Source organism: Gossypium arboreum, chromosome 3 (assembly GCF_025698485.1).
Source record: "Gossypium arboreum isolate Shixiya-1 chromosome 3, ASM2569848v2, whole genome shotgun sequence".
Classification (NCBI taxonomy): domain Eukaryota; kingdom Viridiplantae; phylum Streptophyta; class Magnoliopsida; order Malvales; family Malvaceae; genus Gossypium; species Gossypium arboreum.
The window spans coordinates 128,715,269-128,733,309 of NC_069072.1; the positions used below are offsets into that span (position 1 = coordinate 128,715,269).

At 32.2% G+C, this 18,041-nt stretch overlaps 1 protein-coding gene across 2 annotated transcripts; it reads right to left on the bottom strand.

Annotated features, from left to right (window-relative positions):
- Window positions 1–1,449: 1,449 nt before the first annotated feature.
- Window positions 1,450–7,721, bottom strand: LOC108474431 (uncharacterized). 2 transcript variants are annotated; one of them, XM_017776348.2, is made up of 18 exons: window positions 7,438–7,720; window positions 7,112–7,355; window positions 6,786–6,883; window positions 6,441–6,560; window positions 6,221–6,310; window positions 6,007–6,122; window positions 5,587–5,686; window positions 5,082–5,153; window positions 4,950–4,997; window positions 4,797–4,874; window positions 4,589–4,708; window positions 3,955–4,060; window positions 3,296–3,459; window positions 2,826–2,960; window positions 2,341–2,471; window positions 2,041–2,103; window positions 1,856–1,934; window positions 1,450–1,750 (listed from the first exon to the last, which is right to left on the bottom strand). In XM_017776348.2, exons 2-18 carry the CDS (start codon window positions 7,344–7,346, stop codon window positions 1,688–1,690), a joined length of 1,818 nt encoding a protein of 605 aa, XP_017631837.1. In that variant the 5' UTR covers window positions 7,347–7,355; window positions 7,438–7,720; the 3' UTR covers window positions 1,450–1,687. The 2 variants fall into 2 exon arrangements, with proteins under 2 accessions (XP_017631837.1, XP_017631836.1); XM_017776347.2 differs by having other exon boundaries at window positions 7,112–7,721.
- Between the last annotated feature and the right edge of the window lie 10,320 nt (window positions 7,722–18,041).

Below are 18,041 nucleotides of genomic sequence, written 5' to 3' on the forward strand. Positions count from 1 at the left end.
TATTAGTTACTATTTTTGAATAATATTATTTTATATTAATTACATAAAGTAAAATTATATTATGCATTGAATATGGTACAAGTGCTTTGATTACTATTTGAATTTTTAATACTATTAAAAATTATTAATCTACAAAGCAAAAAAATAATTATTAATCTAAAATATGTCAATTTTTAATATAATATATATGCTTTAATTATGATTTGAATTTTTTCATATTATATTTAGATGGTTAAATAAGTTAAATAATAAATTAAAAAATTACATTAATTAAATGTATTCTTAAAAAACTAATTAAAATATTAAATGCATAAACAGTGGAAATTAGTGATAATAAAAAGTTTTGAACTTAATATGTTAAATGTTTGCATTTTTTTTTTTTGAAATATTTTATATAAAAGTATGAAAATATGGATACAACGATAAATTTAGGTTTTTTTTTCTGAATTAATGTGAAGTTAATTTGTGAAATATTTACTCTTGGCTAAACTATTGATCCTTGCTTCATGAGCATTTAAAGAATCCATCAATTGTTTTGACTCCTTAATTACAGCTAAAACATGATCAAACTTGGGGTATAAACTCTTCAAAAAAATTTAACAATTTGATGTTTATAGGTACTAACAGTACCCAATTAATTTACACACTTTAATTGTTATTATCTTAATTATAACAATTTATTGCAAATTCAATTACAGTATAATTTGTTATTGCTAACTCATATAAACATTGTTGTTTCGAATTTTTCAATATATATAAGTAGTAACGGTACAAAATTATTACTTTAACTGAATCTGCAACAAATTTCTTTAATATGAATCAAATTTGCAAGATTCCAATTTGGGGGCAGGGTTTTCAAATTGATGTCAAATGAAGGTTTAGGGTTTAGAATGAGATTCTGGATTTAGTTTACAAAGAGCATGAAAGATTTTTTTTTTCCCAATTATTAAGTTTTCCTTTAAGGTACAACAGAGTTACAAATTTATCATCACTCTTAACCCTACCAAATATTTTTCTCCTTTTAATTTCCTATTGATTTTTCAATTTTTTTTTCTTTGATGAAAATATATAGCAACAAAAAATGCCATCATGTACACGCCACGTCATGACCTAATTCACCTAATTTAAAGAAACATGCCATTGTTTTAAAGGATAATACTGAAAAAACTCATTTCAAAATGTAAAAAAAATAGAATTCATCAAAGTACTTTAGGACCATATGCGTTTGACCGTGTGAATTGACTTGGGTTTGCAACTTAAATGAAAATGGTGGTACCCACTACCCCCTAACCTACCTGGATTGTAGTAGTATAAGTGCATTTTAGAAATAAGACATCAGTGTTATATGGCAGTGCATTGTTAATATCAAATACGATTTGCAAGGTTTTAGGATCATATTAACCCATGCTTGGACTGACCAGGCCTATATATAACAAAGCTTAAATCATGTTTAGGGGGGAAAAAATGTGTTAAAGTGCTTATTCTTCTACATTTTGACATTCCACTCTCAGCATGAATGATCCACCATAAACAGCTATGCTAACACACGCACAACAATCTAAACTGCTTGCTCAGCTTATCCATTGGTTGTTTACTACAGGTATATGAGTACATTTATTTATATAAAAATACACAAATATCTTCTAAAGCTTCATCATCATCACCATCAAGACGACTCCGAACTTCACTAGTTTGTCGAACTCCCATTATGTTCTGAACAGTAATGTGAATATGTATCGTGAGCAAGTGTCTGCAAACACAAACAGAAACACCATCATTTCAATTTCAGTTCCACGAATTCCATCCTCCACATCTATATTATATATTTACCACTTCATCCAACACTCCATGTTACCTGCTCTTGTGATCGGAAATACATGAAAGGAGTATAATTCAGAAAATTCGACACTCTAGATGTATATATATCAGCATACCTGCAAATTATAGATACGTTAATATATAACTCTGTCAAATCAATCACTTTTCAACTTTCTATTTCGGGAAAAATGTATATTAGGACAGGCAGCCATGACTACTTACTTCTCTATTTGTCGCATCAAGTGGCTTTTGTCCCACAGACCCGCACGTGAAAGAAAGCCCCACCTAAACCAAAACATTTTGTACTATCTCAATTACCTGTTTCTATGGTCTCCAACATGTACAAATATTGTATGCATCCCCAAAACAATGAAACATGTATGATCAACTAATCACAATCTTTTAACCAGTTGGCTCCCCGGATATGAGCATTCATATATTCAACATTACCTCATTTTGATATATTGAAATAATCTGAATCTAATAATCTCAAAAGATGAAGTTCTCTGTCCTTGTTTTTACCTTTTATTAAACAGCTCTCCATCTGCTTCTAGCAATGGAGCAATCTTCTCATCAAGCCTTTGCATAACAATAAGCAGCTTCTGCATGCTCTCTGTCAGTTCTCGGTCATCCATGTTAGTTGCAGCAAGTGTCTAAAACCATGGAGAAGGAATCAAGAATTTTGTTATTTCACCATTGCAATAAACACCTTTTCCATGAATATATGCTTTTTATGATCCAACCATTTAGTTGCAAATTTTGAGAACAAAAAAAATAAATTATACTGCAAGAAGCCTGAGGGAGTGTGAATGCTGCTTGCCGTTTCGGAAGATCAATGATAATAAGATAACAGGTATAAATTTGCATGATTTACAAAATTTTAGAACATCTTTTTACAGGGATGAGACAGCAGTAAATTATACTAAACAGAAATTGCACTGTAGCATTAAGCAGGGATCTAAAATCCAAGGGATTACAAGGGGCATCATTTAATAGGATCAAGTCACCTGAGCTGGGCGTCCTTCGGTTCGGCGTTGCAGAGCCAACCGTAGTTGGTTAAAGAGATCCCCTACAACCTCCTTTTGATTTATAAGCTCCACCACAGTTGCACGAGGACCACGACTATGTATTAAAGCCCTATACTGTTGTTTCACAAAATAAAGACCATTTTCAGCACTCAGCAGTCGAGGATTTAAAAGAATGCATTGCCACTTAATTTTGTCCATAGTCGAAATTCAGCAATCTCAAATGAACCTTATTTTCGTTAACAGTTCACAAGTCCAGTAATTAATAGTGCAAGTTAAATGGTGTCCCTTTCACTTCACTTTATAGTTCTGATTAAATTCATCCTCAATAGGCTAGAGAGTGAGAAAATCATTACAATAAAATATTGGCACAAAATAGAACTGAACTTTTGAAACACAAAATTCAGCTTCCATCTAGAAATAGTAAACATAATAAAAGAACATATTCATACCTCTTCCTCCAATTCTCGACAAATCAATGCCGTTCGCCATCGTAAATGGACTTTGGATTGACTTACATCAGTGTAAATATGGTCGCCAACATAAAGAATCTCATCTCCATGGATATTTAGGGAATTCTCAACCATCTGAGCACTTCCCCCCGAGTACAAACCTCCTGCAGACAAAACAAAAGATGAATAAGTAAGAACTGCAAATTATGAGCAAACTATGATTTCTTCTTTTTGGCACACACTGCAAGACAAGACAAATATATTCAACAATTAAATCATTGGCTCAGAGTGCCAAAAGTCGACCATCATCAAAAGCTAAAAAGTTCATATGTCAACAGGGAGTAATTTCTCAGCATCCTCAACTTTTGGTTGAAAAGATATTTAGAACAATATGAAGAATTATTTGGCTGAAGTTTTAGCTATGGAAAATGCTGCAGCCATTACATAGCTTTCAAATACCCAATAATATACCCACTCAATGGTATTATCTCTCTCAACCCCAAAATTTGGCCCATATGCTGGCATCAATGACAACCAAGAAACTGGATCAAAACAGACAAGTAAATGGTTTCTCTTTCACTCTCATGGTTTCGTCCACATAAAATGTTCCATTATAAAGAAGAAATAAGATCAAAAGATAAGGTACAAACATAGATCACCTGTACGAGTCTTGAAGCATGGACGCATTAAGCCCTCACCAGTCACAACCTCATATAATGGGTGTGACATTTGGAAGAACTCTGGCTTCCTTGCTGAGACTATCACCTACAGACATACAGAACAGCAGGAAAACACAAATGCGTCAACATGTTTGGATGCCATTAAATCAAACATTCACATTTCCTTCTGTTAAAGCAATTTAATAATACTCATGAGAAAACCAATTGCAAAAAGTTGTGCAAGGAGAAGACTGTATTGAAGCTAGTGTTTTCTAATATCACAGAGTATCATTTGACAATTTCCAGGTTGTGAGATCACAAATTATCAGTTTTCTTAATTTGATTTGAAGAAACAAATTTAAGGTCAGTATTCTACTAAAAACAGAGACCAACCGTTAGGTCCAAGTAAAAGTCATCCCGGAATGCATTTGCCGAAATCTTGTTTTGGTTTTCTCTAGCTATATGTCAATTTGTTTCATTGATTGGTTAGTTGGTTTTCTCCTCACCAAGAACTTGCTTGCTGACATTATCAATGTCTATTTTTAAAGACGGTCTAATAAAAAGAAAGAATATCCGCTAAAAGTTGTGCTCATTGGCAGAAGGGGAAGGTCGCTGAGCATGTACTGATACTTACCATGTCAAAAAGATCTCGCCAACCCATGTCATTGGGCAAGAATCTGTTAAAAGAATGCTGCATCATTTTGTCTGTGTAATGGTAATCTGAGTTTGTAATAAGCAGCAACTTTTTACCTGCCTGATGCATGAAATGTACACATAAATAGAAAGAATATAATAAACTAACATGTTAAACTAGATGAGAAGGTAAAACTGCAAAAGAATACCTCCTTTTGATCCAAAAGTGCTAAAGGTAGCTCTGGATCAGGCTCCACAAATAATTCAGGTTTGGACATTATCTCACTCTGCATACTGTGACCCATCAGTATGAACTCATGGATTACAACTCTTAATTGTCAAAATTTACAGTTTATGTTTACCTTAAGTTGACCTTCTACATGTGCCCTGAATAAAGCCTTTCCAACAGCCTTAAAACCAAGCAAAGAGTTGCAATATAAGCACATATTCATCTGAAAGGTTGATTAAATACTACATTTGCAGTAATAATTTACCTTGTAAAGTCCTTTATAGTCCAATGGACCAAGATCTGCTGGAATGACTCCATCATCCAATCTGTCCACCATCTGGAGGTAAAACCATATGGTATTAATAACAAATTTATCTCAACAAAGAAATAGAAGACTACGATTTTATATAAGAATAATAACGCTCAAAATATTTACACCATTCCTGTCTAGTTGAGCAAATTATTAGCAATAATGGAAGTCAGAACAAAGGGAAAGTAATGTGGAAATTAAAGATTTTTGAATCTGGAGATTACGAGATCTTAGAAGCACCATGCAAGTGGCAATAAAGACACATAGGATAGAAAATTATTAAGTGAACGTGAAGAAGGTCATAAAATTGCAGAGCTATGTCATTATTGTTAATTACATCAAGAAGAAAGGCAAGGAACTCGGTCATTAAATTTCACTACAAAGTGCAAGTGGCCTAAAAACAGTTTCTAAGGAAAACTAGAAAATTGTTTGTTTTGTAGTTTAAACGGGAAGAAACTACCTGCATGTATGCAACAGCTTCTGAAACAGAAAATAACGTATTAAGGAACTCCCATTGACTCTCCTTCCGCAGATCCACCAGTTCTCTCCCATACATCTCGCTTCCATGCATAGAAAGTTAAGCGCCACTATAGAAAATATGCCGCAAATAATGTAACAGAATATGAAGTACCAAGCAGAGACATCTAAGAAATCAAATAGATTGACAAGGGAGTCAACTATCAGAACAGAAAATGTAATGCACATACAGGCTACTCTATGAAAAAATGGCAGTGATATCAAGACAAATTGATCTAGAACTATCGGTCTAAATCATATTTCGCTACAAGATGGTTTGTCCAATTGAGATTGTAGCCACACATCACACACACATCCAACATAATTGTTACTAATAACTAAGGTTACACAGCTCAATACATACCTAACAGCTCGAGTAGATAGCATTTTAGTGCCATGCATGGCCCTTTTAACATAGCCAAACCGGTCAGCCTTAACCAAATTGCCTTTCTCTTTGTCAATAACAAGACCCCTAATTACCTGCAGAAAAACAAGAGAAGAAAAGCATGTTTAGGGCCATGAAATTATGGGAAAGCAATTCAATAAGTCATGAGTATACTCAAAAATGAAGACATTACCAAATCAGGGTCAAAGGCAAGTCCCTCAACAGGAAAACCCATACTCTTTAAATTCTCCATGCAGTAATCATAAGCCCGCCCTTCCCAAGCCTGCAAAGGAATCAATCCACATCATACAATCTAAAGTAACCACAAAGAGAGATGAATCCAATTAGGTTGCTATAAGCAATATAAAAAAATAGAGTATTTCCATTAATAAAGAATTTCAACTGATATTCACCATCACATTATAATGTATCAAAGTGTAGTCCATGTCATATCCTATTGCACTTATTGACCTAAGATTCAGAGTCCGGGTGCAAAATATACCACGAGGAGAGAGCCTTGCCGCTGAAGGACTCTACAGATAAAAAATGACACAAGGTTAGATTGACAGAAAACAAAAAACAGCATTACTGACTTATGCAGTAAATTCAACTGATTTCTAGAAGCTAAAAAAGAAATGCAGCCACCTTAGAAAATAAATTAATTACCATAAAGTTGCACATGCAGTTAGCTTAAGTAAGAATATTAGAAACTCTACGTAAAGGTATGAAATTAAAAGAAAAGGATGGATTTGCAGCACCGGGATACCCAAGTCTCTGAGTAAACTCCCAGCTTCCTCAGCCTCCAACCTAGCTACCTGTTCAATTGGACCTTCTAAAGTGGCCTGGCCATCAAGCCCTACAAGGGAATGTCATGAACATAAATAAGTTGATAAAAAAGGCAAACCCAGCAAGATACAATATAAATTATAATTATCATCACTGTTTAAAGTAGAGAAATAAAAGATTTTGAAAGAGACCATCCAATATTCATGCTGAGTGGTACAACGGTATACATACATTCAAAGTGAAGAGACGAAAGAGAAAAGAGCAATCAAATGTGAGGTAAATACGCAGAAAAGAATACCGAAATTCTCAAGATGTTTCAGATTGATGTTTAAATCGCCTTTGGTGCTTTCACCCAAATAATCAACATCACATTTGCTGGAAGAAGTGAGGGAGAAAGCATCCCCCCCAACACTGCTGCTACTGCTACAACCACACTTGAACACCATTTTCGGAGCTCTCATCACTAAATATTTAGAAGAAAAAGTGGGTCTTGGGAATGGATTTTGGAGAAACTGAAGATTGGTAGTAGCCATTGCTAGTGACTGCAAATTTGGCCAAGATAAAATGGTTAAATTAGGCATCGCTCAGACTAAAACCTGAGAGCCAAAAAGACCCACTTCTTACAGTGTATAATTAACGATTAAAATTTTTTTCTTCGTTAGCTATTCTCCTCCTGCTCCAGACAGACACAGTGGATAATCTGTGGTCAAAGCTCAAGCCATCCTTTTCTGTTCTCTCTATAAATTAATTAGGGTCAAGTCAACACAACAGGAGCGTTTAGGGTTTTCCTTTCCTTCTATCGAAAAATTTTACTTGCACTCTTCTAACGTTTGATAATTGAAAGGAAATACATACAGTGTTTGGGGTTGATGGACTTTTTGAATTATTCTCAGCCTTAAATTTTCTGTCTTAACTTTTTTAAGGAAATATCTAACTAATTTGTTAAAAAGAAAATTTAGACTGAATTTAGAATTAATTGTTAAATTTAGAAATTAATTTAAATAAAAAATTTAAATCCCTTATTAAAAAGGTAATATATATATATATATAGAAAAGGAAAATGTGAAATAAAAAGCTTTTTTTAAAATAAAAAATATTTTGTGTCACCTCTTTCTTTTGGCTTTTTCTTTCCAATTTTGCTTTCTACACTTTAGTGATAGTTTTTATGGTAACTTAGTTTCATAGAATATCATCGTATGAAATTTTGTACGTAAATATTAGTCCATTCTATTTTTTTTTAAGGCAGTAGCGGTTTTAATTTTAAATTTTTAGTGTTTTTTATTCACTTTATTTTTTTAAAAGCATTGGTGATAGTTTTTGTTTTAGTTTTGTTTCTAGCAGTATTCTAATATATATATATATATATATATATTTGTCAAAATCATCGTCAAATCCATTCAGTATTGTTTTTAGAGATCTTCATTAAGATAAAATATTGTGGTAGTGTTTATAAAATTGAATTCTAAGATGCTAAGGAGGAGCATAGTCCATTTGAGATTTATCTTTTCATGCATCATTAATGTCGTGAGTCTTTTAGGCTTATGGTAATAGTTTCTTGGTTGACCGGTGTTTGTCATCAAGATGATATATTTCTAGTTGATTCTGAATTCTTCGAATGTTAAGATTACTATCAGTTTATCTTTCTCCTTTATTTAGAAATTTTTGAATATTGTAACATTTGTGCAACAATTTATAGTGTTCTATTTATCGTTTGTACTATTTGTCATACCTATATATTTATTCATTATGATTCCTATTAATGATAAGTATCCATCTTGAAAAAAAATTAATAAGATAAAACTGAAAGGGTTAACTCAACCTAACATCTCTAAACTAAAGTATGTGATTTCGCTCTGGTTTATCTATAATATTTGCTCAAGTTTAATTCAACTTAAGATACGGACCTCAATTTTTCTCAATCTTGTTCATTTTTGTAAATGACTAATTGAAGTTTGTTTAAGTTTGCTTATATCTTTTCTATTTTTAAAAATATTTTTATTTAATATTTAGTAATTTTATATAATCAACCCTCTTTATAATAACCTTATTTGCTTGCTACAATTTTTATATTTATACAGAGATGTGGTTGTTATACAAATATAACTACATTTGAGATTTTTTAAATGCACTTAAATGTGCCCGACCCATGTCCTCTTATACTAGCAACAATGTCGATACTAACTAACTTAAGACTCAATCAACAACTAAAATTTATTACTTTTATTTCACTTAGAAATATAATTAATTTCACCAAAATTTGCGATAAAAGGTTTTTAAAGAAAATTAATTTAGTAAAGAATGTACTTTATAATTTACAATTATTGTTATTCTACGTGAAAAGTTATTACATAAGATAAAAATAGATCATAAAAACCGATTCTACAACAAATTTAGCTATTATAGAAAGTAGTTGTTATTCAGAGAGCTAACTATACATAGACATTTCTTTTTCTATTATTGTATAATTTTATTTCACTAAAACTCTAAATATAAACAAGTTGGCATTTTTTAATATTTACATTATAGTATAATATATTAAAATTTTATATGATATAAAATACATAATACATAAAATAAAAAGAGTAAACATATATTATAAACTTAAAAATGGGTTGAATCGAGCTAAGCTCGAGCTTTGAATATTGAAGCCCCAGCCCAACCCATATTTTAAATGGACTATTTTTTTGTTGCTAAAGCTCATTTTTTGAATCTAATATTTTTCTACAAACCCTATTAAATATTAAACAGGCCTTCAGGCTTGAATAGGTAGCCTAACCCTTGAAACATGTCTATTCCAAATTGTCATCCAAATTTTAAATTGATTCTAAACTCCAATACATTCATCCAAATTTTAAATTGATTCTAAACTCCAATACATTCTAACTGACTCTTTAAAGTATTCATATTAGAGAAAAAAAAAAGATGGCGAATGGCGAGAGCATTTAGGGAGGGTGTCAATCTCGAAAAGGGGTATTGGTAGGCCAACAAGAAGGTTTGCCTATAAGTGAAAAACCCTCCCGAAAATGAGGATTCATGTAGCCTTTAAACTGTGAAAAAATATCATTGAAGGATAAACAATTGAATTCTTTTAAAGGTCCCAATAATGTTAATAAAGAAGAATGATAATGATATTTGGTTGATTAATAGGATGTGGTGATAGATGTAGTGAATAGTATCCAATCATTTAAATTCTCGAAATGTGTTCATTTTTTGGTTGAGTAGAGCGTGTCTAAAATTTTCATTCTTAAGTTGTTGGGCAGAAGAATTGGCTACAATATTCTAATGAGCAAAATATTAGCTTTATGGAAGCTTTTGTAGTCTATTCAATAATGAACTTGGAAAATGATTTTTTTAATGGTAAGATTATACAAAGGTTTTATTAGAGAGACCCAAGGTCATCAATGGTCTGACTCCTCATTAGCTTTGTCTGGGTCACCCTCTGAATTCAGATTTTCTTCAAGATATTCTTATGGGTCTTCCTCTATCTCTATCTTGCTGGATTTTGGCTTTGCTTCTTATTTTGCTGTTGGGAATTGAGGCACCCCCAACTTGCTTTTCCATGTATAGTCCTCGTAGATTGGTCTCGCTTCTTGCATCTATCAAACTATCCATTCCGAATTCGGAAACACTGTCTCACCTAGATGTGGCTTTGTTTTAATAGCTCTTTTTCGCTTGCAATTTCCCATCAAATGCTTCACACTAATTTCTCGTATCGAATACTTCATTGGTTGTAAATAACGCTTGGATCATTTTATTAGTACCTTGCTATCTCGGGAGGTGAGATGGCAATTTTTTTCCTTCAAATGAAGACCCACAACCATGGTACATCGAATTCTCGAGTCGTCTCTATCTCCCTTAAGGCAGTGTAAAATTCTTGAACTACTGGCATACAGACTTATCCCTCTAGGATGAAACAAAACTTCTCACATCTATGGAACTAAATTATCTCTATTGTTTTACTGTTTAATGAAAGCAATAACTCAAAACCTATCTCCTAAAGAGGAGATTTTCATCGAATGGCTCAAAGGTAAATTTTGAGCTCCCTTTCACAAAGTTCTTTGAAGTTATCAGCTTCCGATTCAGCTTCTAAATGGTTGCTTCTCATCATTTTAGGACCATGGAACAAGTGAAAAGCATAGAATTAGCGGAATCTCAAAGAATAGAGTAACAAAGGGAGTTCGGTTGCTTGTGGAGGTTTGAAAGGTGCGTATTCTAATAAGGGCAATATATAGAGGTCATCTAGGGCTTGACTTGCCGTGCAAACTTAGGGAATATCTCTGAAGATTGCATTGAACCAAGAACAAAAACTTGCCGAAAATGAATTGCATGTCGCGTCATAGAGAAGGCATGGTGCGACAGAAAGTGAATTTTTGCCTTTATGTTTGCTTCAAAACGTGTATGTCGTGCCATAAAATGTGTATGGTACGACAAGACAATGGATTCTCAGATTTTCAGGTTCAAAATAGGTGTGTCGCGCAATGGGATTGTTATGTGTTAACATGACTTCAAAGGCTTTCGGTTGTTCGTACTTGACCTCAAATTGCTTCTAGCTCCTCTATTGCTCTCAGAAACCTATTTTCTTTTAGTTTTAACATAAAATTAAATATCTAAATCTTAAAATATATCTAATAAAAACAATGAAAAATAAAATTTAAATTAAACAAAATTTAAAAAAGAAGTCATTTTTCGGAGTCGGGACAATTTGTATCGCCCCCAAAGAAGAACTTTCAATTGGTCATCGACACTTTAATTCATCTTTTGTTCCACTATCGATAAATCTGAACTAGAACCTTTGGTGATATCACTTTACCTTCGACCACATGACATCCACATCACGAGCCCCTTCGTGCTAAATTCGAGCCAACCCTAAATTATTTTTTGGGATATTATTGTCCCGAGCTTCCTCTCCTCTATGTCGCGAGAAGTTTTGGTTGTCCGAGCTCTATCTTCATCATAGAATGAGAATAAGATAAACTCGTTGATTTTTTCAGCCAGCCTCCTCAGTTATGGCCAGAAAGTCTATCGGCTTATCTACACTTTCATTCAGAAACAATTGAAGCTCATTTACCTCTACTATTACCACTACATCTACTTTTATATCTACAATATTTATGTTAATTGGATTGTTGACATATTTGGTTATATTCAATTGATCTCATATTCAGTTCTAAACTCTTGTTGATTTCCAGGATATAATTTTAGATGGTTGTCGGCACTACATTGGTCCTTCGAATTGAATTTGAAACATCATGTACGACCTCTTCCAATGGAGTCTTCTTCTATTTAATTTTGTAGTAATTCCTCTAATTGGTCCACCGGTTTTTGAAATTCTTCAAAGTTAGCTTGGAATTCTAGATCACGGAGAAATGACTTATATAAATCTAATTCACAAGGGAGTTCGGATGAATAATCGTAGTCTCCAAGTGTAACACCCCTAACCCAAATTCGATTGCCGGATTAAGGCTAAGAGGTATTACCGAACTAAACATTTAATTATCTCATTCACAGTGTCAATAAACATAAACAGAGATCGAGTTGAAATACATACTGATATTTAAGTTATACGCCATTTTCGTATGACCAAAATATTTACAATTTTAAAACATAGTTATCATCAGCCTAACCTATACATGCCATATCGAGTCCAAAATATAACTCTACCAAAAAGATCGATAGTGTGATGAACTACTAACGATCCCCGAGTCGGTGGCCAAAATCAACAATCTATAAAACAGAGAAATAAAGAACAGAGTAAGCTTTCAAAGCTTAGTAAGTTTTAAGCATCACAAACAATTAAAGACTTATCGAAAATCGAAACATTCATTTAAACAGACTTATTCTCAATTCAAATTGCTTCATGGCCGAATACACATAAACATATACATAGATTTCTCAGCACATATTTTTCTTCTACTTAAAATTCATAAGATGCATTTAAATCAAATAATCTCATATATTAACAACATTTGACCGAACAGATCATTGTTTTACTCGTAGATATAACAATCATTCACACTTAAGTATCATTTTTTAATACTAATAATTCACAAAATCATTGACTGAATGTACATGAGTACATAAAGAAATTTCAACATATAATTCATATACAAATATACCATGACCGATTAAATCATTCTCATATTCATAAATATAACCATCAATCATATTTATATATATTCTTCTTTGATGCTAATGATTCACTTCAAAATCAATTCACCGATGAGTAAGTAATACGTACCTGAACATTTTAAATGTATAGTACTTACTCGACGATGGTTTACTGCGAACATTCAATATCGTAATCTTACTTAACTTACTGGCATTAAGCCTGTCAGGTCTTAGGACTTGAAACCAATTGCCAGCACAAGCCTGCGAGAATTTAAACCCGGTATAATACCAGCTCAAAGCCTACGGGACTTTAGCCCGGACATATTTCCAGCACGTAGCTTGCGGACCTTAAGTCCGGATATAATTCCAGCACATAGCCTGCGGACCCTAAGTCCGGATATAATTCCAGCACATAGCCTGCGGACCCTAAGTCCGGATATACATCACTGAATGTCATGCATACTTATTCGCAAGAAAATTCAATTCAAATAACATCTCACAGTCATAGTTCATTTATTCCATTCGAATAATAGCATAACATGGGCACCATTCATATAACTTTTGGCTCAATAACATACATAAGAATATATGTCCATTTTACTTTCCAAGCTTAACTTCTAATGTCTATTCGGCTTTAAGCCTTAAACATAAATTATTTGTCACTCAACTATATTCAAATAAAATCAATAGATCGCAGTACAGTTATCATACACATATCAAGACATTATCAATTATGTACTAAATGTGACTATTCAAAACTTACTCCGGATATACTTGAACGGTTGCGGAAAGGCTACTCAATTACTTTCTCTTTTCCCCTATCCAACTTCGACCCTCTTTGCTCTTGAGCTTAAATTCAAAAATTTTAAACTAGTCATTATTCGACTATTCGAGCATTTCTTCAGAAATATAATATATAGATTCGACTTTCACACACATAGATCATAGTAAGTTTATAAGAAAACATTAAGCAACTCCTTAACAAATTTTTATCAATGATTACCTCATAATCACAAATTCACAATAAGCTGTCTTCCTGAGCAACAGTCACTAAATTATTTATAACTGGAGCTACGAAACTCCAAATCAATTTCCGTAAAATTTCCCTAAAAATAGACTCATATATCTTTTATCTATAAAATTTTCAGAATTTTTAGTTTGGCCAATCAATACTAGATTTTTCTTAAAGTTTCCCCTGTTTCATTGCTTGACTAGTCTGACCACCCTTTACTACGAATCAAATTTCTAATTGTACAGAAGTCAAAATATGTTCTCGTTGATTTCATTAGAAACTAGACTCATTGAGCTTTAATTACATAATTTATTCATCTTCTAAATCCACTCCCACAATTTATGGTGATTTTCCAAATTCACGTTACAGCTACTGTCCCAAGCAGATTTACTACAATTTACTCTTTCACAACTCTTTGCATTCATATTATTTAAACATGTATATCACCAATCAATTTCATCACAATTCTATAATTTCACTTAAGCATAATCTCAATACAATACATCGTGTTCAAATCATTATTCAAGTTCAAATTCGGCTAGCACACATATACATACTAGCAACTAAGTATTAACATTGCATTTCATACTATAACCGAATGTATAGCTCATCAAAATATATTTATTCATGTTCCCTTAACACATATTGGTCAACTAGATCATGCATTATTCTTTGGCACATTTGGTCATTAAGCAATCACCTATTTAACTTTCAAGCATTTTTATACTAACATTTCTCCCAAGGTCAAATTCATATACAACTTTTAATACTCATACAAAGTTTATATTTCAAATAATTTATGCACACACCATTAACCTACTAATTAACTAAACAATTTAAAAATTTCTTTAACTAAACATATATTCGCAATGACCACAACAATTTAACAAACCTTAAAACAATCTATAACAATTAAATTCATCTTAAATCCTCATGACCGAATGTGCATATATATAAAACTCAAATAACAACAAAATTTTCTTTCCAAAATGCATATATATACATACGGCAACTTCAATTCATACCTCTCAACAATGAATTCAACTTATTCAACCATCATTTAAGCTACTTTAACATCTAAATAACACCTTCCAAAAACTTATCAAAATAACACAAATTTAGCAACTTACCAAATGCATATATATTCAATGATTCATGAATCTAAACCATGGGTTAACTATACTAAGCATTTACCAATTTAATTTCATAAACAATTACATAAAAATCACATTAACATACCTTATTTCAAGCTCAAAGTGACCGAATGCTATTTCCTCCTTTTCTTTCTCTAATATTTGGCTACTAAGGAAGAAGATGATACAAGCCTTTTGTTTTTCTTTTGTTTTTCTAATATCTTTTAATTTACTAATTTTTTATTCCATAAATTAAGCCATTACCATTTTATAATATTATTACATAACACATATTGCTTATCATCATTATCATGGCGGCCACTACTATTAAAGTGGGGAATTTGACATGCAAGTCCACCTTTTTGATTACATGCATTAATAGACCATTTTAAAATTAACCTATCACATTTCAAAAATGTCTCACATAAGTCCTATTTAATAAATTTCACATACAAATGACAAAATCAAAGCGTGAAACTTTCTCACATGCATTTACATATATTATAAGCATAGAATATAATAGTTAATTATTTTTGTGACTCGGTTTTGTGGTCCCGAAACCACTTTCCGACTAGGGTCAAATTAAGGCTGTCACACCAAGCTTGTGATCATAACTCTACTGTTTTGTTGAGATATCTTGTGTCTGACTTGGCCTTTGTTTATTCCGATGTTGCTCAAGCAAGTACCTATATACATCATCATCCATTATTAAATCCAATTCTTGTTGAACTGAATAGTTGGGCATCTCACATTCTCCACTGTAACTCCCTTGGTTTGTCGAATCTCCATCCATATCAGATGTATACTTGTTTTAGCTTAGGTGAGAGTTTGTTTGAATACTCAGGCTGTTCATATTTGTAATCACGACTCTATTGGTTTGTCGAAGATCTGTACAACCAACTCGATTTGGATAGTTCATACACAAACCTATAAAAATCGATATTCATGATTAAATATGCTAATCAATAAGGTAAGTAAAAATAAAAATATTTATTGAAAACAAAAATATTTAATTAACTTTAAAAATTCAAATTAAAAATATTTAGTTATGTACAAAAAATTAGAACATTATCTAGCTCGTTCCTCTTTCGATTAATATTATTTTACAATAATCAATCTAATAAAATTTTTAGCGTCGCAATTCTCAGCAACGGTGCCAACAACTTGACCGCCTATAAACGTGTTATCATTTATAGAATAATATCACACCAAAAATATATATAATTAAATCGATGGTGTCCACAAGCGTATGGGTCAAATTGTAATATAGTAAAGTTTACAACGAAACATTGATAAGTATTCCGGGGATCGTACCCAATGGATTGAAGATTGAAGAAATTATTATTAAATTAATTACAAAAAATTATTACTAAGCTATCGAGTCACGAATTAGTAGTGTTAATCCAAATTAAAATATTAATTAAATTAATTAACCTAACTAACCTAATGGAATTTCTTATTCCTAGTGTTGACAATTTGAGTCTCTAGCCTATAATCGATTAAATCCTAATCATCTAGTTAAATAATTAATTATTCTCGATTGAGTTATTTATCACTCTTAGATAAGAATATCCTTCTGGTCTCATCTTCACTAAGTATTATCACCTAAGTCACCCTTTCGGTCTATTATTAGTAATACAGATAGCCTTTCAGTCTCTCTGCTTGGCACAAGTTATACATGACAGGATACCCTTCCTGTCTCACCTATCTCAATATTCTATCAGGGGCATCACTCCCTAATATGCTAAGAACTCTTGAATAAATACTCAACTTTAGATAAATAATTACTTAATAGATAGATTAATTTATTAACCAAAACATGCAAGATATGAATAAAACACAATAATATATTTTAATATTCATTCAACGATTAATTGGCCAAATCAACAAAATATAAATAAAAGAATAAAAGAGAAGATATAAGAGAATGCTCATGAATAAATATAAACGCGAATCCGAAGCAATCACCGCTCGCAATTATTATCACATCGAAATAGAAAAGTTTCGATTAAGCAAACATAAAAATAAAAGAAAATTAAATAGTAAAATTGTGTTTGATGGATGGATGCCCTAATTTGTGTATAGAAGCATCTTATTTATATGCTAAAATATGTGTACTTTATGCCTGATATGCTCCCAATACTTTGGGTGCAAGTAAGAAATAAAATCTACGAGAATCTGTGAAAATACGGTTGTTGATGTCATCATTGCTTATGACCCAAGTTTAGGCTATGATTCAACATAGAGGCTACTATGGCTCAACATAGGGTGCGTGTCGCGCCATGGCAGCCATTTTACGGCTTTGGACGTTTTTGTCATGCTTTCACGGCTCAAGAAGCTTATGCAACACTCGTGCACACTTAAATACACAAATTAAATCTACCTAAGGCCCATGTCAACCTAATATGTCATCAACACTCAAAAATAAGTTAAAAATACTTATTTTTACTAACTTTTAATCCTAGATACTAAATATCAAAAACATAATATTAAATTCTAAAAATGATAGAAAACAAGCTCCTTAAGTGTGGAAATAAACAGAAATAACTACTACATTTGACAGTAAGTCACTCCCAAAAGATAAAGACATAAATGTGATTGACTGAACTGATAATTCATCAAACTAGACCCAAGTAGAATAGATCCTAGATCCGTTTATGGATTTATTCATTTGTGACATAACTTAATCATGAGTGGATGTTGGACTATGTATGCATGACTCGTATACTTTGATGTAAGGTCAAGCTTGAGTTCAAATAGATAAGGAATGGAAAGGTGGTGTGTTAGGTATACAACTTTTACAATATGTAGCATCATTTACAATAGTGGAATTTATAACCCCACCAATGGGCAAATGACATCCTCTCATTGACATTACATGATAGATGAAAAGTAAACGTGACCACATATCGTTTGTCTTTGTGATGAATGACTTGATTACTATTTGATAGTAATTGACTTTTCATTAAGGAAGA

Bases quoted from the DNA above. Each gene is read 5' to 3' on its own strand.
- LOC108474431 (XM_017776347.2), bottom strand. From the start codon at position 7,394: ATGCCTAATTTAACCATTTTATCTTGGCCAAATTTGCAGTCACTAGCA. The intron at 4,998-5,081 runs GTAAATTATTAC...CTTGGTTTTAAG, and splicing joins ACTATAAAGGACTTTACAAG to GCTGTTGGAAAGGCTTTATT. The intron at 4,061-4,588 runs GTAAGTATCAGT...GTATGTCTGTAG, and splicing joins GGCGAGATCTTTTTGACATG to GTGATAGTCTCAGCAAGGAA.